This window comes from Verticillium nonalfalfae (genome assembly GCF_003724135.2).
Source record: "Verticillium nonalfalfae strain VnAa140/NRRL 66861 chromosome Unknown scaffold_135, whole genome shotgun sequence".
Taxonomy (NCBI): domain Eukaryota; kingdom Fungi; phylum Ascomycota; class Sordariomycetes; order Glomerellales; family Plectosphaerellaceae; genus Verticillium; species Verticillium nonalfalfae.
Window position 1 is genome coordinate 34,568 of NW_021167360.1, and position 17,059 is coordinate 51,626.

A 17,059-nucleotide genomic window follows, 5' to 3' on the forward strand; every position below is an offset into this window, starting at 1 on the left:
GCAAAGAATATCCAGAAATAAACCGAATGGTTTAGCGAAGTCCGGGAGGGAATCCTCCAGCGTTGACGAGATGAATTGATGGGGTTTTCGATGAAACGAGAAAAGGGAATAGCTCTTTGATCGATGCCCAAAGGTAGAAGAAAACCCCAATCAAAATGAGAAGAAAAGAAGAAGAACGCCAATTACTGGGGATACGCCCTGAGAGCATAGCTCAAGTCACGGGGATGCAGAGCGGACAGCTCTTCCCGTGGTGTGGACCTTGGCTTCTGTTTCCCATCTTCCGTTTGGCTTTGCATTGCGCCCGTCCGATCATCAGGAGGAGGTGGCAGGACACTCCCTGATCGTCAAGCATGCGTGGGCTTGCTCCGACTGTCCAATGCCTGGCCGCCGGAGGCGTGGCGCCAGCACGTCGCGGGGTAGTGGCTGGTATCGGCTCCGATTTTTCTACTCTGACGAAAACGGAAATCGTATCATGGTGATCCGAAGCGTCTGGGTATCTGGATTGGCGCTTTGTGATATGCGATGCTGTGCGTCTCCTTCTCGTCTTGTTATTTCAGTCAATTCACATCAAGGAAAAAGTGAGGCTCGCAATATTCCAGCATGGCGATCAGTTCCCCATTTCAGTCAGCGTCTGAACGAACCCGCACATGCTCATCATATGCCGTCCTCGCGGGCCCAACAATGCGTTCTACACATGTCCAACGGTTCGGGGCAATCTATATACCACTGCAACGGAAAGTTAGCCCACATTGCGCAATTGCGGAGACAGAATCCTAGCCAGGAACGGCCGGCTTTCTCACAGGCCTCGGCGACAAGTCAGCGATAGAGTGTTCAATCGATGCTCATAACATTGGCTTGCTGGAAACTTCCGGCTGGACTTTGTCAAACAACTTCACTTGTCTTGACAGTAGTATCTGTTGACTGACACTCGCCAGCCCTAGACACGGAACGATGTATGTTGTTCGACAGGAGCTCAGCAAGAGTGTCTCGTGGCTGCAAATAGGCAGCGAAGTTGTCAATACTTCGGGTACAGACATCGTATTGACCTAACATGAGATTTGATGGTCTGCTGAAGGCAATGGGCAAGTGAAACGCAACCTTCGGTATATCCAATGTGAATATGCAGGCCTAAAGTTCCGTGCCGCAGCATAATCTCTTCTGCGTATTGCAGTTTCTAGAGGTTCCTCAGTCGATGAACACCTGCTGTCGGCAGCTTCATCCACAGTCGGACACCTTTGCCGTAGGAATAGACGCCAAGCATATCATGCGAGTGCACATATTGCTGGACATTTCCTTTCAGCACCGAGGCTCGAAGCACAACCCGACCTTGGGAAGAAAGAAAACAGGCTGTTCGTAGGCTCAGAGCCAATGTTTCCGGCGAGCTTACGGTTGGCCCGGGATCCGAGGTATGGTGAATCTTGCTCGCCCAGGACAAACTTTTGATGGCTAGTCGAGTCTTGCTGCGCGAGTACCGAAGGCCTTGGGGATGATGGCGGGGTAAGCAAGAGAGGTCGGTCTGACATGCATTGGCGCGGCGTTGTTCACCGTCTTAGCCCCAGGGCGCTTCGCGTGCGTCTGAAAAGAGACACAACTGCAGTCCCAGGGCGAGCTGAAAATAAGCAATGATGACGAGTGGTCGCCGCCATTGGGCCTCAGGTGCCGGCAACGCCGTTGACTGGTACAAAGCAACACGGCGTTCACGGCGAGCTATTGAAGCATGCCGGAGGCACAGTTCATAAGAGCGATATCAAGGGTATATTTGAGCAGACAGGGGCAGATGGAGAGAAGCATATATGCTGCGTGTCCAAACCAGCTTCGTGAGGTTATCAGTTTGGCACGCAGCCTTGAAGCAGAAACCTACCCCGAGCAATCAAAAGGCGCATCAACAACTCATATCAGAATAAGATGAGGACATTCGTATCAGTCATGGCGGTGGCTTCGCTGCTGCTACAGTCACAAGCAGCGTCATGCAACGCTGATAACTGCCTCCGTGGCCTCCGCAACAGCGCCGTCGTCTCACAGGCAGTGGCTTTTTGCAGCACATACACCGCCGCGGCGAGTCCTGCTACGACTGACCTGCCAACCTACGCGTCGGGGTGCGGTGGTAGCGCAGCTAGGGTATCCAGCGCCTGCGCGTGCCTGAGACCGAGTACGACGACGGTGACGCCTACCACGACGCCCACAACGACGCCCATGCCACAGACGACGACCTGTCCCGTGTCGGTCAGCACGTCGACGGTGACGAGCGTCACGACAGTCACGTCCATCGCGACGGACCCGACGGTAGCAGGCCCACCCGGCAGCTCCAACGTGCCAAACGCCCTCTTCGAGTCGGGTGACGGCTCGGGAGACTGGTGCCGCAACGTTGACCAGAGCCCGTGCCGCATCGTGCGGACATCGGCGGACGGTTCCTTTTCGGGCCTCTTTGGCGCTGGCATGCTTTACGTGTCCCTCGACAACGAGGCGTTTCGCAACTTCGCGGTGGCGGTGCCCGTGACGTTGTACCCCAACCCGGCGGGCCGCGACTGGCGGCTGACTGCGAGTTTCCGGGCTGCAAGTGGGAACCCGGGGGGTTGTGGTCCCATTCTGGGCTGGACCAGTGATGAAGCAGGCTACGGGTTGCAGCCGGGCTCCATCGCGGGAGGCCTATGGCGGTCGTTCAGCGTGACATTGCCCCAGAGTGCAAACGGCAGGGCAGGTGTCTGGTATGTATACATGACAGCTGCGTGCTCGGATACCAGTTCAGGGTTGTACATCGACGGTGTTGCTGTTCATTGAAGACGCCGGGTCTGGCCATTTTCGTTATGCTGTCGGGTTTTGATTTGCCTCATGCAGAAATCGTTGAATTTACCTACTCATTAGGAAAGATAATGCACCTTGCCTCAGGTAGGAGGAGTGACAGCTGGAGTAGCTTCCCTCTTGGGATTTGGTTGGATGTTTGGGAAGGCGCAGGTGGTGTGTGGTGGGTGGGAGGGAGGGAGCAGGCAGCGCTAGTCAGACTTCCTTACCTAAGAAGAAGGAGGCCCCCTGTGCGTCGTGCCTGCTTGCCTGCCTTGCCTGCCTTGCCTGCCTTGCCTGCCTTGCCTGCCTTGCCTGCCTTGCCCCATGCAGACAGATAGTGGATAAGCACGTGTAAGGCCAGAGCCTGGAAAGTGCACCTGTTCCTCGAATCGACTTTCTAGTTGACAGCTTTAAGCTGTCACGTCACGTCACGATCCAATGCCACGTCCACCCACATCTTCTACACCATGACCTACTCCTGAGTGCTACTACTTCCGAGGCCACGCCGCCCGTATTCCTTGCTTGCCCACTGTATTCGTGCCCCCTTTTGGCTCTGTGCCGTTGCCATTCTGTATACTCCCTTTCTCGTCCGTCCTTCCGATCATCTACCCCCCTCCCAAAACCAGCCTGGAGTCCTCCAGTTGCATCGTCTGAAATTAAGGGGCACCCGACGTCAACCACAAACAACGACGTAGACGACGACGACAGCAACAACAACTACAACACCTGAACTGGTGGACCGGAGACAACCGTCGAAACACGAAATCACCTCCCCCGAACGTCTACAGTCTAGACTCTCACACGATGCCCCCAACACGCCCCCCGACGACGGGCTATGAACGCCTCGCCCAGGCCGATGCCCTCTCCTCCGACTCGGAAGATGAAGACCCCCTCTCTCATTCTTCTGCCACCCTCCAGCCCGCCTCAGCCCCTCGCTTCGCCCCAATAACCCAGCCGCGTCCCCGGTCCGGCATGGTCACCCCGAAAGGGTACCACCGAGACCCTACGGCGCCCTCGTCACAGACGCGCCCACGTCCCCGCCGCCGCGTCGGCTCCGGCTCCGGTGTCGATCTCAAGGCCATCAACGCCCGCCTCGAGCGCTGGGCCGACGAGATCGCTTCACGCTTCAAGCGCTCCCGCGCCCATAACAAGCAGCCCGGCGAGGACGACCGCCTCGAGATCCACCACTCCGTCTTCCAGCCCCCGGAGGGCGTACGACCTCTCACTGCCGAGGGGCTCGCTGAGCCCCAGCCCGTCATGAAGCGCGCCGAGTTTGAAGAAATTGTCGGCAGTGTGCGCACCGCTATCGCTCAAGGCGTTCATCCACGTATGATATCACAGGGCAGCTCGGGGAGTTACTTTGCACGGAATCCCGATGGCAAGATTGTCGGTGTCTTTAAGCCCAAGGACGAGGAACCTTATGCTGCCGGCAATCCCAAATGGAACAAATGGATCCACCGCAACCTGTTTCCTTGCTGCTTCGGCCGCGCCTGGTATGTTTCTCTAGAAGAGGGAAACGAGTAGAAGGTGAAGAAGGGAGAGTACTGACAATCCACCCGTAGCCTCATCCCCAATCTCTCATACGTCAGCGAGGCCGCCGCCTATACCCTCGACTGCCAACTCCGCACTCATATGGTCCCGTACACAGAGGTCGTCAACCTATCTTCAAAGTCGTTCCATTACCCTTTCTGGGACCGCCGCAGCTTCTCCCGCAAGAAGAAGGCCCTGCCTGAGAAGGCCGGTAGCTTCCAAGTCTTTTTGACAGGCTTCAAGGACGCGAACATTTTCCTGCGAGAGCACCCATGGCCCGACCAGTACTGGTCCGGCTTCCGCACCAATGACCCCCACCGCAAGAGGAGGAGGCGGTGGGCTGATAACTGTCGCCCTGGTGGCGGCCGGCCTGCGCTTGACGATGTTGAGAGCGACGACGAGGGCGAACGCGACGAGGTCCAGCTTGGCCCCGACAATTTCGTCTGGACAGATAACATGAAGCAGTCCTTCCGAGAGGAGCTTGAGAAGCTCGTCATCCTGGACTATATCATGCGGAATACGGACCGCGGCCTCGACAACTGGATGATCAAGGTTGACTGGCAGACACAGCAGGTGTCTGTCGTCTCGGAACCTGTGCAGATGAACATGGCCAACGCCCAGTCAGCAGAGGAGGCAGGCCCGCGGCCAGTAGACCTAACCACAAGGTCGATGCCAGAGTCGCGTGCGAAATACCCTTCGTACGAGACGCAACAGCCGATGAAGGCGGCAAGTCCGCTGCCAAGGGGGCGGGAGCCCAGGATTACAGTAGGAGCCATCGACAATTCCTTGTCTTGGCCGTGGAAACACCCCGATGCCTGGCGCAGGTGAGTTCATATGACCTTCCGTGATTTCTGGTGAGAATCAAGCCCTGACAAGAACTCAGCTTCCCCTTTGGCTGGTTATTCCTCCCAGTAGATCTCATCGGCCGCCCCTTCTCTCAGAAAACGCGTGACCACTTCCTACCCCTTCTGACCTCTACCCAGTGGTGGAGTGAGACAGCCCTGGCCCTGCGTAAGGTATTCCAAGTTGATCCGGACTTCCAAGAAAAGATGTTCGCCCGCCAGATGGCCGTCATGAAGGGCCAGGCCTGGAACGTCGTCGAGACGCTCAAGCTCGCCGATCACGGGCCTCTTGAGCTGACCCGTCGCGCCAAGGTCTGCGTTTGGGACGACCTCGTCGACATACCCGTTGCCTTCCCCATGCGCATGTCTTCCGAGCTGCGCCGCCGTGGGGAACACTCCTCCCTCGACGAGGGCGACATTGGCGTTGCCGCCGCTTCAGCACCCGTTCATGGTCCCGACAGTGACGCCGAGGATCTCCTCGGCTTCGCTAGCCCCCCAGCTGATATGCCGCATCCCGGCCGGTTCGAGATGCCGATGTCGCCTGGCGCCGACGATGCGCAATCGCCGGTGGAAGACTCCCACATGAATGGATCCGGGTCCCTTGATCAGCACTCTACGTCGACGCCCCAGCGGCCCAGGATCCCCGTCCCGGGCTTTCGAGAGAGTTACCACGGCCCTTCGCGATCGCTCAACGTGTACGCACCGCAGCGTCAGGGCCAGGGCCCATACACAGGATCTGGCCCGAAGCAGCAGCGCAGGTACTCCTTCGCGACAGCCGCCACGCGCCGCAGCAGCAGCAGCATTGCGCAGCAACTGTACGGTGGCGGCAGCAGGGAATACGATCCCGAGTATGACGGCGATGACGTCGAGGGTGACCTTGGCTATGCCGCAGCCGAGGGCATGGAGGGTAACCATCGCAAGGTCATTGTGGAGCGGCTCGAGCCTGTCAAGGCACGGAATCCTGTCTTTACCTGTTGGTAATCGGATGCCACTTTCCGTTCCTTCGTTGTTATCGCCCAGGCCAAAAATAAAAGGGGGTCAACGCTGGAGCAGAAGCGGCCAGACACGGGTTCCTTCGTTCCGAAGCTGCAGGCTGTGCTGTCAGGTCAGCTCAGGCGTAACAACGTACGCATCGAGCCGAGTCCGTTCGGAAGTTTTCTTTTCTCAGCCTGCATGCGTTCATGCAGGACTAGGCAGGTGGAAGAAGGAGTTGTGTCAGCATTGGGATGTCAATGGCCATGCATGGCCAACACATTCCGTCTGAGGAGTGCAGTGTGGTTCCGATTTTGGGCTACTTAGAACACGAGAGGAAAGGCGCAGCAGAGAGGGGCCTTGGGTGACATGCATAGTAGACAGCATTGGCAACACGTAGAGCCAACAGGGTTATCTTCTTCATTTCTCTTGTTTTCAAGAGCGAGATTCCTCCTTTTCCTCATATGACCCCATTGGCAGTCTCGATGATCATCAACATGTTTAGGCAAGGCATTTTTGGGTGAAACCGTGCGACGCAGAGCCTAGTTGCCCCCTCCCCCCCCTATAGGTCCCAGGGCCTGGACTCGCCGGCTGCACGAAAGACAAATCCTTGCGGCCCCCGCCTCGATGGTCAAACTGAGGGTCTCCTGTAACCTGCATGCTTGGAAAAGCGAGCAGTCAGGCTCGGCGGACATGCACGAAAGTGTCAATTCGGTGAGCCTAAGCGGTCTCATTGGGAGCCAGAGGTGGCTGGCCTTCACCCCCTGGCCTCGAAGGGTACGACGGCGGCATCTGCGTTCAAGTCGCCATCCCTGAATGCGGCTGGAGAGCATCCGATGCTCAGCAAAACGGTTGTTTCAACCATCCAGCCAGCCTTGCGATAGGTGACTGATCAGGTCGCACAATGGGACAAAGACGCTGGCCTGGCTGATCCAGCTGATTGAGGGATGCCCCATTACTGGCCTGGCTTCACCTCATCTCCTACAGCCTCAATCCGGCTTGTCCGGCCGCTCACAATTTGATGAGATACATGACTTCTCGAACAGGGATCACTGCAGTAGAAAGTAATGAGGTCCGAGGGGTCGAAATAGTGGCTGCAAAGCAGCGGGCATAGGCCCCAAGGACCTCTCCTGGACTTGGGCTCTGTTGCCTCCAGTTCTCAAGGGTGCGCACAAGAGGTTCTAGAAATATTCTCTGTCCCCTGTAAACACACCAGCTCGGCGGCGAACCTAGCTCCTGGGACGGACAAGCGGGACAAGGGGTGCGTCCCGAGACTTGGGGCCTGTAGGCCAACTCAATCACGTTGCTCGTCTGTTCAGGGCGTTGGACCCAGAGGAATGGTAAGGTCATGGGAGGGGTTGGTGGAAATGCTGGGATGAGGAGGGGGTACACGAAACCCCAATATGCCAGTGACCGGGGTCCCTGGTCTACTTAGGGACGACCTCCTGCGGCCGTCTGCCAGCTCATCATCATGCCATCCATCCACTCTTTGTGTCTTGCAGCGAACGCCTCGTCGGCGGGGGGGAGGAACTCTCATATCCATTATTGGAGCTGGTCGGATACATGTAAATGGGCCATGGGACCATGGCCCACATCGTCAGCGTATGATATTCGGCGATACGGGCGCTACTCCAGTCGACCTTGGCCACTGGTCGCAGGGCACATGTCCCATGTGCATGGACAGAGTGAGATCGTCGTAGTTCCTCCTATATGTGGTGTTGGCAGCCAGGTAAACATGGAACCAGTCAGCCAGCACATATTGATGATGGGATAGAAAACCCGCGCCGACTCGGACCGAGCGTCTTTGCAACCACCAAGTGGACACATCATCTTGAAATGGATGCCAATTTCGGCTCCTTTTACCTTGCCCGCTCTCCTTTGTCATGCTCTGACCCGCCATCCGATTCCTCTTGCTGAACTTGACGGCTCGTGTCAAGGCGAGCATGGACCAGGCCGAGGTCAAAAATGGACGACCCAGGATCTTGGGCGGTTGGGGGCGCGCCGGCCAGTTGGTACCGGCAGGAAATTTGTGGCTGTCGTCATTTGATTCCCGGAGGACCCACAGCCCAAGCCAACGGGACCGCCGTTACACTGCTTGTCAAGACCTCTCTGTGCGGCGTCGTCTTGTCACGTATGGTGCGTGATCGCTGTGATGGGTTGATCGGCTACCGCGCGAGAAACCACGTTCGCCGAGGGACGTTGACAGGTGGGGTGGGTGGCCCCCCTCCCTCGGGTGAAGCATGCTCGTTCAGACCTGCAGCGGCCCGTTGAAGGGTGTGCAGATAGAAGCATGTTGAACAGACTGGCGTGCAGACAGGCTTCTCGCCACCTTCTGCTTCCAGATCCAAACACATATCGTGACGCTCAGTCGTTGGTCCACCCTCGTTCATTCTTGGTGGCCATCGCAGAAGGGCTTGTAGGTAGCTCAATCCTTCTTCATGTTTGCTGGCTCATGTTGAGCGGAGTCAAATCTGCAAAGCGAGGCAACCGTCTCTGGGCATTCTTCGCTTCTGTGGTATCGTCGGCGGTGTTTGCCCAAGAATACCGTCCTGCCAGCCACAGAGTATGTCGTCATGTCAGTTCTCTGCCGTGTGAAGGCAGCCAAAAAATATGCTAGCCTATACCATCAAGTTGCGCCAGGGCACTACCTTTCGGTACCTAGTTTCTTGTGTTTGCCCAAGACTTAATAAGTCAGCGTCCCACAACGGAAACAAACACATCGAGTGCGGATCCCAAGAAGCCCTGTTCCCTGGCGAGTGGAAACGACGAGACCGTACATCTGTTTTGCATGTTTGGTAACCCCTGCTTGTGAAGTATAGCCCATCTTTTCTGTCGGGTACGATGTACTTGGCAGTCCCCCACCGCCGCCCTGCTCATCCTTGCACTCAGGCCTAGGTTCACCGCATACACATGTACGATGCCCAGGCCCCGACAACCACCTGAGCCAGAACTCCCAAATCGGTGTCTCTGTTCCAGCACAGGTTCTTGTAGGGGGTCGACGCAAAGATGCAGAACCCAGGTGCCAAGCTGTCTGCGTCTGCAAAGGACTCAAGATGCTGCACACTAGTTACAACGAAGGCCACACTCTTTGTCCATGCTGAGAAGTCCAGAGATATCTTTCCCCCCCTCCCCCCATGCAGAACCCGCATCCTTAGCGCCTGCCCACTCACATCAGCGCATACCCAAGGTCTCCTTTTTCGCTCCGATCGTCCGTGAGCCCTGTATGACAGTAGGTGTCTTGCGGTATGTGTGTGTGTGTGTGTGTGTGTGTGTGCCAGATTCGTTGGCGCGCCTCGAGGTCATCGTTTCACTCAGCAGCAACAGCTAGCCTGCAGTCGGACCCTCTGGGAGCAAGAACTATGGGTAGCCAGAGATCCGCCGCAGAAGTACGTGCGTTAAAATGGAAATTAGCAGGCCGTGGCCAGGTCTCGAGCCCACCCTTGGATAGAAGACCACGTAGACTGTGGCCTTCATCGCCAATCAGAAGGAAAACCGTCCGAGCGAGAGATGTGGAAACAGGGTATGGTCGTACTGGGCCCAGCCACCTAATGCCACGCTCTTCGTCGTTCTAGAGCCTTCACCTAGTAAAGAAGGTCCCTGAACAGTGCTTTTACTCAGAATGCCCCAGGCCAGCGTCATCTCCCGTGCGTCCACAAACACCCGGCGGCATATTTCCGCCTCCATTTCAATCTTTGTGGATGCTGTACCCTGAGGGGCAAAGCTGCAGAATGCTAATATTGAGGTAACGGCGCCGCATAAGGAGGATGCCGTGCAACAGAAGAAAACCAGCGGCATGGCCCATGTCGGGATTGGCAGCGGCATGCATCGTGGGGTATTGGATCCATGTTTGGCCAATCCGACTAACTCGACAGTGTTGAGGGTCCCCTTAACAAGTGCCTTTGGGCCTCTGCGGTTTTCGGGTATCTGCCTGTCCTCTCTGACGCCCTTGTGAGCCCTGGCATGGTTCGTATTTACCTGCCAGACCTGATTGCGCGAGGCCTTTTTGTCGTACCGTCCAGTACTACGCAGCCCAATGCTGGTTCACCCATCATAGAATATTCCTTCCCTTTTTTGTTTCTTTTGGTAGTCATATTCGTGCCTTCGACTTGAGGGAACGAACTTTGTGCGGTCTTTTGGAAGGAGAGATTTCGACTCGGAATACAGAAATGGCCAAGTAAGCCAGATAATCTCGAAATCCTTGCCTTCGAATCCTGACCTTGACGAAGCGAGGATACAGTCCCCCTTGACGAGGCCTATCTGCCAACTGTCATGCACCACGGTCGAGAATATCAACAATTTGCTGTCGACAACTATCATTATTTCGAGCCGATAGACGAGGTGCGCATACGCATGGCACTGGCCAGCTTCCTGCCGTATCGTGCTACGTTGACATGGTTGATTCCAGGACGAGGTTGATCGACTGCACATCCTGCACTGGGTGCTGCTCCAGGCGCTTGACAATCGCTTGCTTCCATCGCAACTTAGTAGACCACGAAGGGTCCTCGAGTGCGGCTTTGGAGCGGGCGATTGGGCTATAGATGTTGCCAAGGCCTACCCAAACTGCGAGGTACGCGATTCCGTTATCATAGTCTGCACGAGGTTCTGGGCTCCGAAGGATATTTTGGTGAAAGAAAATACGATGTGAAGCGCGTAGACACTTGAACTACCGTTGAGCCAAAACCTTACACCGCGCATCGAGATAGATGGGTCAGCCCGCGGTGGCCACTTCTCATTGCTCGCCCCCTTCTCCAACACGCTTTGATCAGCCGGAGCATTGGTTCTAACCGATTTCGCAGGTGGTTGCAGTCGACATCTGCCCACACATGTGGCCGCAAGACGAGCTACCAGGCAATCTAAACTTGCAAGTTGATAACGTCAACGAAAGGTGTGAGGAACAAATGTCTTTGGCGTGCTCCAGCTGACGCGATGAACCAGATTCACGTGGCCCAGGGGTGATTTCGACCTCATCCACAGCCAGATGATGGCAGGTGTCATCGATACGGGACGGTGGCCAAGCTACATTCGAGATATATTCCAGACGCTTCGCAGAGGGGGCTGGTGTCAGATGGTGGAGATATACTTCAATGCGCAATCGGACAATGGGACGTTGACAGATGGTTGGTCCACCACGCTTGTTTCTCTGATTGTTGATGCGGGCGGACTAACGGAAAGTGAGCGCAGACCACGGACTTCGAAGATGGTCGAAGACTTATATGGAAAGCGTGCAACCGCATAAAGACCCTCGAGCGCCGCTTAAAATGGCAAACTGGATGCGCGAAGCAGGCTTCATCGTGTCGCAAGAGCCCAGGCCGATACCTCTGGCAACATGCGGCTGGCCTCGAAGTACGTTCGTGGGGATGGCCTGGGTAAGGAACAGCTGGCTGACGAACGTCCAGGTTCCGCTCAGCGCGAGATTGGTGTGGCCAATAGGGAGAACGTGCGCAGCTTGTTGTCATCAATGGCAGCGTACCCGATGACGGTATTTCAGGGGTAAGCCATGTTGAGGCCTGGATGCCATGAACGGCCATGGACATTCGTTGGGATTAGCGTCAACTGCTGACCTGCTCTCCCAGCATGGCCTCTGCGGATTTCGAGCTCTTGGTGGCACAAGCGAGAAACGAGGCCGACAATCCGAGGTTCAAGGTGCGTGAATGGTGCTCTTGGTCTTGGTCCTGGTCCCGACGTTCTTGACGCGCAACGCGATCATATTTGCTGACGATGTGTTAATCTCTGTGATCCTTAGGCATACTTCTCGTTGTGAGTCCATGCTACCATGCCGTCCGGGCTATTGCTGTGCTGACGAGCTGCGATTTAGGTACGTCTGTACAGGCCAAAAGCCACGGTAGGCAAGATTTGCGCGTCCACTGGAAAGGGCCGGTCAGGCGGACGGTATGATGATCACGATGAAATATAGACGGGCACGCGGGCCATTCTGAGGCGTGGAGTGTAGCGAGAAAGCGGCGGATGTGTGTGTGAGAGGGGAAGTGACAGGCGCCAGACGTGTGCCAAGGGTGCATACAGAACAACACAAGACTGTGACGATTGGGAATACATTCCAGAAGTGTACGACTCTAACCCGGTGCTGCCACGCCGTGAGAAGGTACTGGGCAGCGGTCTCCTGGCTGCACTTACCTTTCTTGGCTTGCAAAGACTGCGCGTCGCCGTTTCGTAGTGGCCCTGATGGGAGACGGACAACAACACTCGACAGGCATGAGGGACTAAGAAAGCAGGTACCAAACAGAAGCATCAACGGGAAAGAAGAGCGTGAGGCGTCCCTTCCTGTACAAGGCTTCTGTTCACTTCATTGGGGGGAGCTGGGAAAGTGGAGGGCGCTTGCCAGGCTCGCTACCATTCCCTCGGGACAGCAAGGATCCAGGACGGGGGCAGTCGCAACACACAGTCTCTGGTCAGGTAGACGTGGTCAGTGCTAAGTGTTCTCTGCCACACTGGGTGTGTGCTATGTTGGTAGGTCGTCATCTCAACTCGACGGCTTGGACAACAGATGCAAGTATCGTGATGGGGAAGCGTTGTGTCAGCCTCCCCTTTGAACATCCGGAGCTGGACCATGCCCTACCAGAAATATTGATCCATCGTCTTGAAGTAGCGCGGCGATGCCATCGTGCTTACTTCCTCTCCATTGCCAAAGGCGCGAGGACTGTTGATGTTAACAAGGCAGTTCGCTGGGGCCAGTTCATACTCAGAGCTTTGGCTGATGAACCAATCAGAAAACGCAATTGCCCCCACTCCAAGCCAGATAATGAAGCTATTCAACTTTTTGCGAGCATGCTCAGTCCGGCCATCTCTCCCCGACGCCGTCAGTGACCCAATCAACTCCAAATTAACCACAGTCAACACCCCAAGCTCGAGAAGCTGCAGACACGATACCTGCATCGTCCCATTCCTTCCAGCAGTCCACTACCCACGCAAGTCTCGCCTGACTACATACGCTGCCACCTCCACCACGACAAAAGCCCGTCATGGCCGCGCGCTTCCCCGTCCGCTGGCTTCAGGCCCTCCGTCCGATCCGCCTCCAGCCCGCCCGCCGCTCCTACCATGTCACCGCCCCCCTCCGCTCCGCCCCCGCCGCCGACGCAGCACCCTCGACGCCCCCCTTTCTCGCGACCCTCAAGGCCGACCTCAAGACGGCCATGCGCGCCAAAGACGCCCAGCGCCTCGCCGTCCTTCGCGCCATCATAACCACGACCAACAACGCCGCCAAGACTGACAGCCCCATCGCCACCGACGCCCAGCTCATCGCCCTGCTGCGCCGCAACATGCGCGCCAACCTCGACGCCGCCGAGCAGGCCCGCGCCGCCCAGCGCGAGGACCTCGCCGAGAAGGAGGATGCCCAGGCCAAGGTGCTGCAGGACTACATCGAGAACAGCGGCGTCAAGCAGGTCACTGAGGCTGAGGTCGTCGAGCTCATCAGCCGTACGATCGACGAGGTCAAGGCTGCGAGCGCCAACGGCAAGTCTTCGCTGGGCGCCGTCATGAAGGGTGTTCAGGGCGCGCTCAAGGGGCGGGCTCTCGAGGTGGAGATGGCGAGAGTCTCGGAACTGGTCAAGGAGGCCATCAACAAGGCGTGAGCGACTGCCTCCATGTGGGAATGAAAGAAATGTACAAACACTGTAGTATACAAACACACAAAGAGCGGCGACGGCCGCACTAGCGACTTGTAGAGTTGACGTCGACGCGTGGCGTAGAATCGCCACTTCAACGATCATCATTTCACCAGATTGGTATCTATCGACATGACTGCTCCCCCTCGCTTCCCAAACGCCTTTCTCGGGGCCCAGCCCGGCACGCGGCCCCAAAACATCAAATAGACATGTCCTCGCCTCAGGCGGCAATGTCCTCTTCGTTCCGCAGCCCCGCGTACTCTGTTCCTTGATTCGCGGTGCTGAGGCGCGCGCAAAGACTAAGGAGAACGACCGTCTCCGTGGCAGCATAGTGGTTCAGAGCATCCAGGAGGATTTGCAAGTGCCGGCTGAAGTTACCCTCCCACTTTTTCATTATCTCAAAGAGATTGTTGACGCGTGCCTCCTGATCCGTCTGGCTTGAGGCTGATGAGGTCGAATCACCATGCCCGGACGAGCCCTTATGCGTCCGTACGGACTGAAAGACCTTCCACTGGTCGTCTGTCATGTTGGGCGGTTTTCTGGTGCCGCTAAGGTCAGGATCAGCCCGTTCGAGCTCGCGGGAGAGCCAATTGGAGTAGGTCGCAAAGATGGTGCATGTTTGCATAAGCTTGGAATGGATCTGAGAGAGCGTGTTAGAACCGTGATCATGACACAGCGATGGGGGTGCATCCACATACCCTGAGGAGCTTGCTGTTGGTTAGCATGCACTCTTTCAAGCAAGTGTCCAGGAAATCCACGTGGTCTTGCATCAGCTCGTCGACCGTCCTCGTTGGGCCTTCTGATGAGTCGCCCTGGTTTTCCTCGTTTGTCTTGATCCTCGACATAAACTTGGTCCAGTTGGGTTCGATGACTTCTGCCGTGCAAAAGTAGAGCAATTGCTGGACGAACACGAGCATGCGGGCGCGTAGTGTCCAGACTCTGCGTTTCCAAATTTCCAAGCTCCTTGACGTGCTTTTATGGGCCCAAGTGACTCCCGAAGTATGGGTATGCCATGTGGTCGACAGTTGCGATTCGAGGTACCTCAGCGAGAGTAGATATCGGAACAAGGCCTGATACCGCCACACTGTCTTGCGACTAATAACCAGTGAGACAGGGAACGGCACTGCATAGTCCAGCTGCAGGGAAGTGAAGCCTAAAGCGTTCTTGTCGTGGTCTGACGGCTGATGAGCCAACGGCTGCAGCGTCTCGCCCTGCTCAATGCCTGTGATATTGACGACTCTCTGCAGAGACTTGGTGAGAGTAATCTCATTCATCTCCACCTTCACATCCTCTTTGAAAGGATCCAACGACACGATGCTGCCTGGTTGGCGCAGCACGAGGTCGAGCAACGATTGCAGCTTGCCGGTATTAACAGACTTGACGGGCTTTCGGAGTTCCGAGGCGCCGAGTTCCAGGAAGTACGAGAAGTAGTCCGAAGGATCCAAGAAGAAGTAGTGCTTGAGGGATCGTAATCGCAGCGGCAGAGAGTGCGTCGTCAGAAGAAGCTGCATGAGCGACTCATTGGCGTGCGCGTAGGCAATATTGACGTTCTCCAAGAATCGGCTGTCGTCAAATGACAGCGGCACATCCTTGACGACCTTGCTGACGTCTACACCGCCACATTCTCTCACAACGTTGAGATATTTGCCGGCCAGAAGAACCTTCTCCTTGACGCCTTCGAGCTGTGGTGGGACGTCATGCTCTCGGATTGTGTATCGTCGTTCCCAGTACTCATCTGTGTAATCCTGCTCGAGCCGTTCCCTCCGAATGCTCTTTTGTTCCTTGACCAGGAACTCCGCATGGGTATCATTGATGCCACCGTGGTGAAGCCACTCGTTCAGCATGACCATGTACGGCCTACTGGCATCTCGTAATAAGGATGTAAGCAAGGCGCGCGCTGCGGGGTCGCCCGACATGGCTTCGAGTCTTTTGGTGATGAGACCTAGCACGACGCCGCCCTTGCATATCTTCTTCCCCGTCATGTTTCCAGCGCCCAAGTCGCCGCCTTCTCGAAGGGTTTCGAGGATGTTCTCAAAGTCATCGCCACTGTCGCTTGATTCCTCGTCATCGTCGTCCAGGAGTGCGTTCCGTTTGAGAAGCTCGAGGGCCAAAGAATGAAGCTGCGCCATCATTTGGTTCGTCGGCAGGATGTGGATATTGAGGACATGGAGCGTAAACGTGTCGTTGGTGAGAAATTGGGTTTCCAGCTGAGCAATCATGACGAGGTAGTCCTGGAGAAACTTGCGCACAGAGGCGCACAATGCGTGGTTCACGGCGCCAAACTCCTCCCGACTCTGCACATCGACAAACATCTCCAGCGCCGAGTAATAGCTGGCCATTTTCAGCATCGACATGGTCAGGTCCTGCAGACTGGGGTCAAGGCCAGGGAGGATCCTAAATGTTGGACCAGACAGGCGATCGCGCTCCTCGTGTTGGTTATAGCTCTTCGCGAACCGGATATACTGTCCTTCATAGCCCATGAAGACGAATAGTAAATCCTCCAGGATGGCAGCTTCTTGGGCCTCGAGGGATAGCTCGTTCAGGGGTTTCGGTTGAAGAGCTGGAGGCGCCTCGGATGCCAGCGGGGGCACAGATATTCGTGACGCCAGAGGGGCGGATGTGTGTGGTAGCAGGAACGCCTCGGGGCGCCATGGCTCTGCTATGGCTCCAGTCAGTCGGGCGGAACGCGGTCGCTTCGCAGAATCCTCAGCATACCTGGCGGCTCGACCCTCGCTTCCTTAGGTTGCGGTTCAGCGGTCTTGTGGGCTTCTGAGGCCTTGGCCTTTGCACTCGTTGTGGACGGCCGCTCTGCGCGCTGCGGACTCCTCGTTCTCTGTGTCAGGCGCTCGAGCTGGGTGACGAAGGTTCGTTCTGTGCGGCGCTCCTCGATGCGCCGATCCTCGTGTGTCCTGCTCGACGGGCGAGGGTTTCCAGACGCCGTTCTCTTATGCGACGTGCTCTCGAAGCGCCCATCAGGCTGAGGCTGGGCCTGGCGGGAATCGGGTCGCTCATGCCTGTTGCTGCTGGTGAAGCTCCCTTGGGCGTTGCTCATGCGGGGTCTCGGCGGCCTGTCCTGGTCGGCTGGGGCTCCATTTGCGCGGCGGTCGTGGGCTGGTACCCTGGACGACATGTCGCAGGCTGCATTGACATTGAGGAAGCTACGAGGTAGTCGTTTGCTGGCGTGAGGACCATGCGAGCCTTGTCGGCGCTCAAGAGTATGTGATCGTGAATGTGAGCGTGGGCGTGTTTAGGCGGGGCTCATTGGGTTGTCGCGCGTCAGGCCCAGGGTCAGTCGGGCAAGGCAAGGTACGGTCC

General features: G+C 56.7%; 5 protein-coding genes across 5 annotated transcripts; 3 read left to right on the forward strand and 2 right to left on the reverse strand.

The window, feature by feature from the left end:
* Positions 1–2,084: 2,084 nt before the first annotated feature.
* Positions 2,085–2,438, reverse strand: D7B24_001668 (uncharacterized protein; the record flags this gene model as incomplete). Its single annotated transcript, XM_028635890.1, has 1 exon — positions 2,085–2,438. One exon carries the CDS (start codon positions 2,436–2,438, stop codon positions 2,085–2,087), a length of 354 nt encoding a protein of 117 aa, XP_028491728.1.
* A 1,147-nt stretch (positions 2,439–3,585) lies between these two features.
* Positions 3,586–6,134, forward strand: LSB6 (phosphatidyl inositol kinase; the record flags this gene model as incomplete). Its single annotated transcript, XM_028635891.1, has 3 exons — positions 3,586–4,274; positions 4,344–5,135; positions 5,195–6,134. 3 exons carry the CDS (start codon positions 3,586–3,588, stop codon positions 6,132–6,134), a joined length of 2,421 nt encoding a protein of 806 aa, XP_028491729.1.
* Positions 6,135–11,383: 5,249 nt separating this feature from the next.
* On the forward strand, positions 11,384–12,039 carry D7B24_001670 (uncharacterized protein; the record flags this gene model as incomplete). Its single annotated transcript, XM_028635892.1, has 4 exons — positions 11,384–11,468; positions 11,522–11,615; positions 11,699–11,768; positions 11,941–12,039. The coding sequence occupies 4 exons, from the start codon at positions 11,384–11,386 to the stop codon at positions 12,037–12,039; spliced, it is 348 nt and encodes a 115-aa protein (XP_028491730.1).
* Positions 12,040–13,102: 1,063 nt separating this feature from the next.
* Positions 13,103–13,711, forward strand: D7B24_001671 (uncharacterized protein; the record flags this gene model as incomplete). The annotated part of the gene is made up of 1 exon (XM_028635893.1): positions 13,103–13,711. One exon carries the CDS (start codon positions 13,103–13,105, stop codon positions 13,709–13,711), a length of 609 nt encoding a protein of 202 aa, XP_028491731.1.
* Positions 13,712–13,964: 253 nt separating this feature from the next.
* On the reverse strand, positions 13,965–16,874 carry D7B24_001672 (uncharacterized protein; the record flags this gene model as incomplete). The annotated part of the gene is made up of 4 exons (XM_028635894.1): positions 13,965–14,177; positions 14,238–14,384; positions 14,443–16,403; positions 16,460–16,874. 4 exons carry the CDS (start codon positions 16,872–16,874, stop codon positions 13,965–13,967), a joined length of 2,736 nt encoding a protein of 911 aa, XP_028491732.1.
* Between the last annotated feature and the right edge of the window lie 185 nt (positions 16,875–17,059).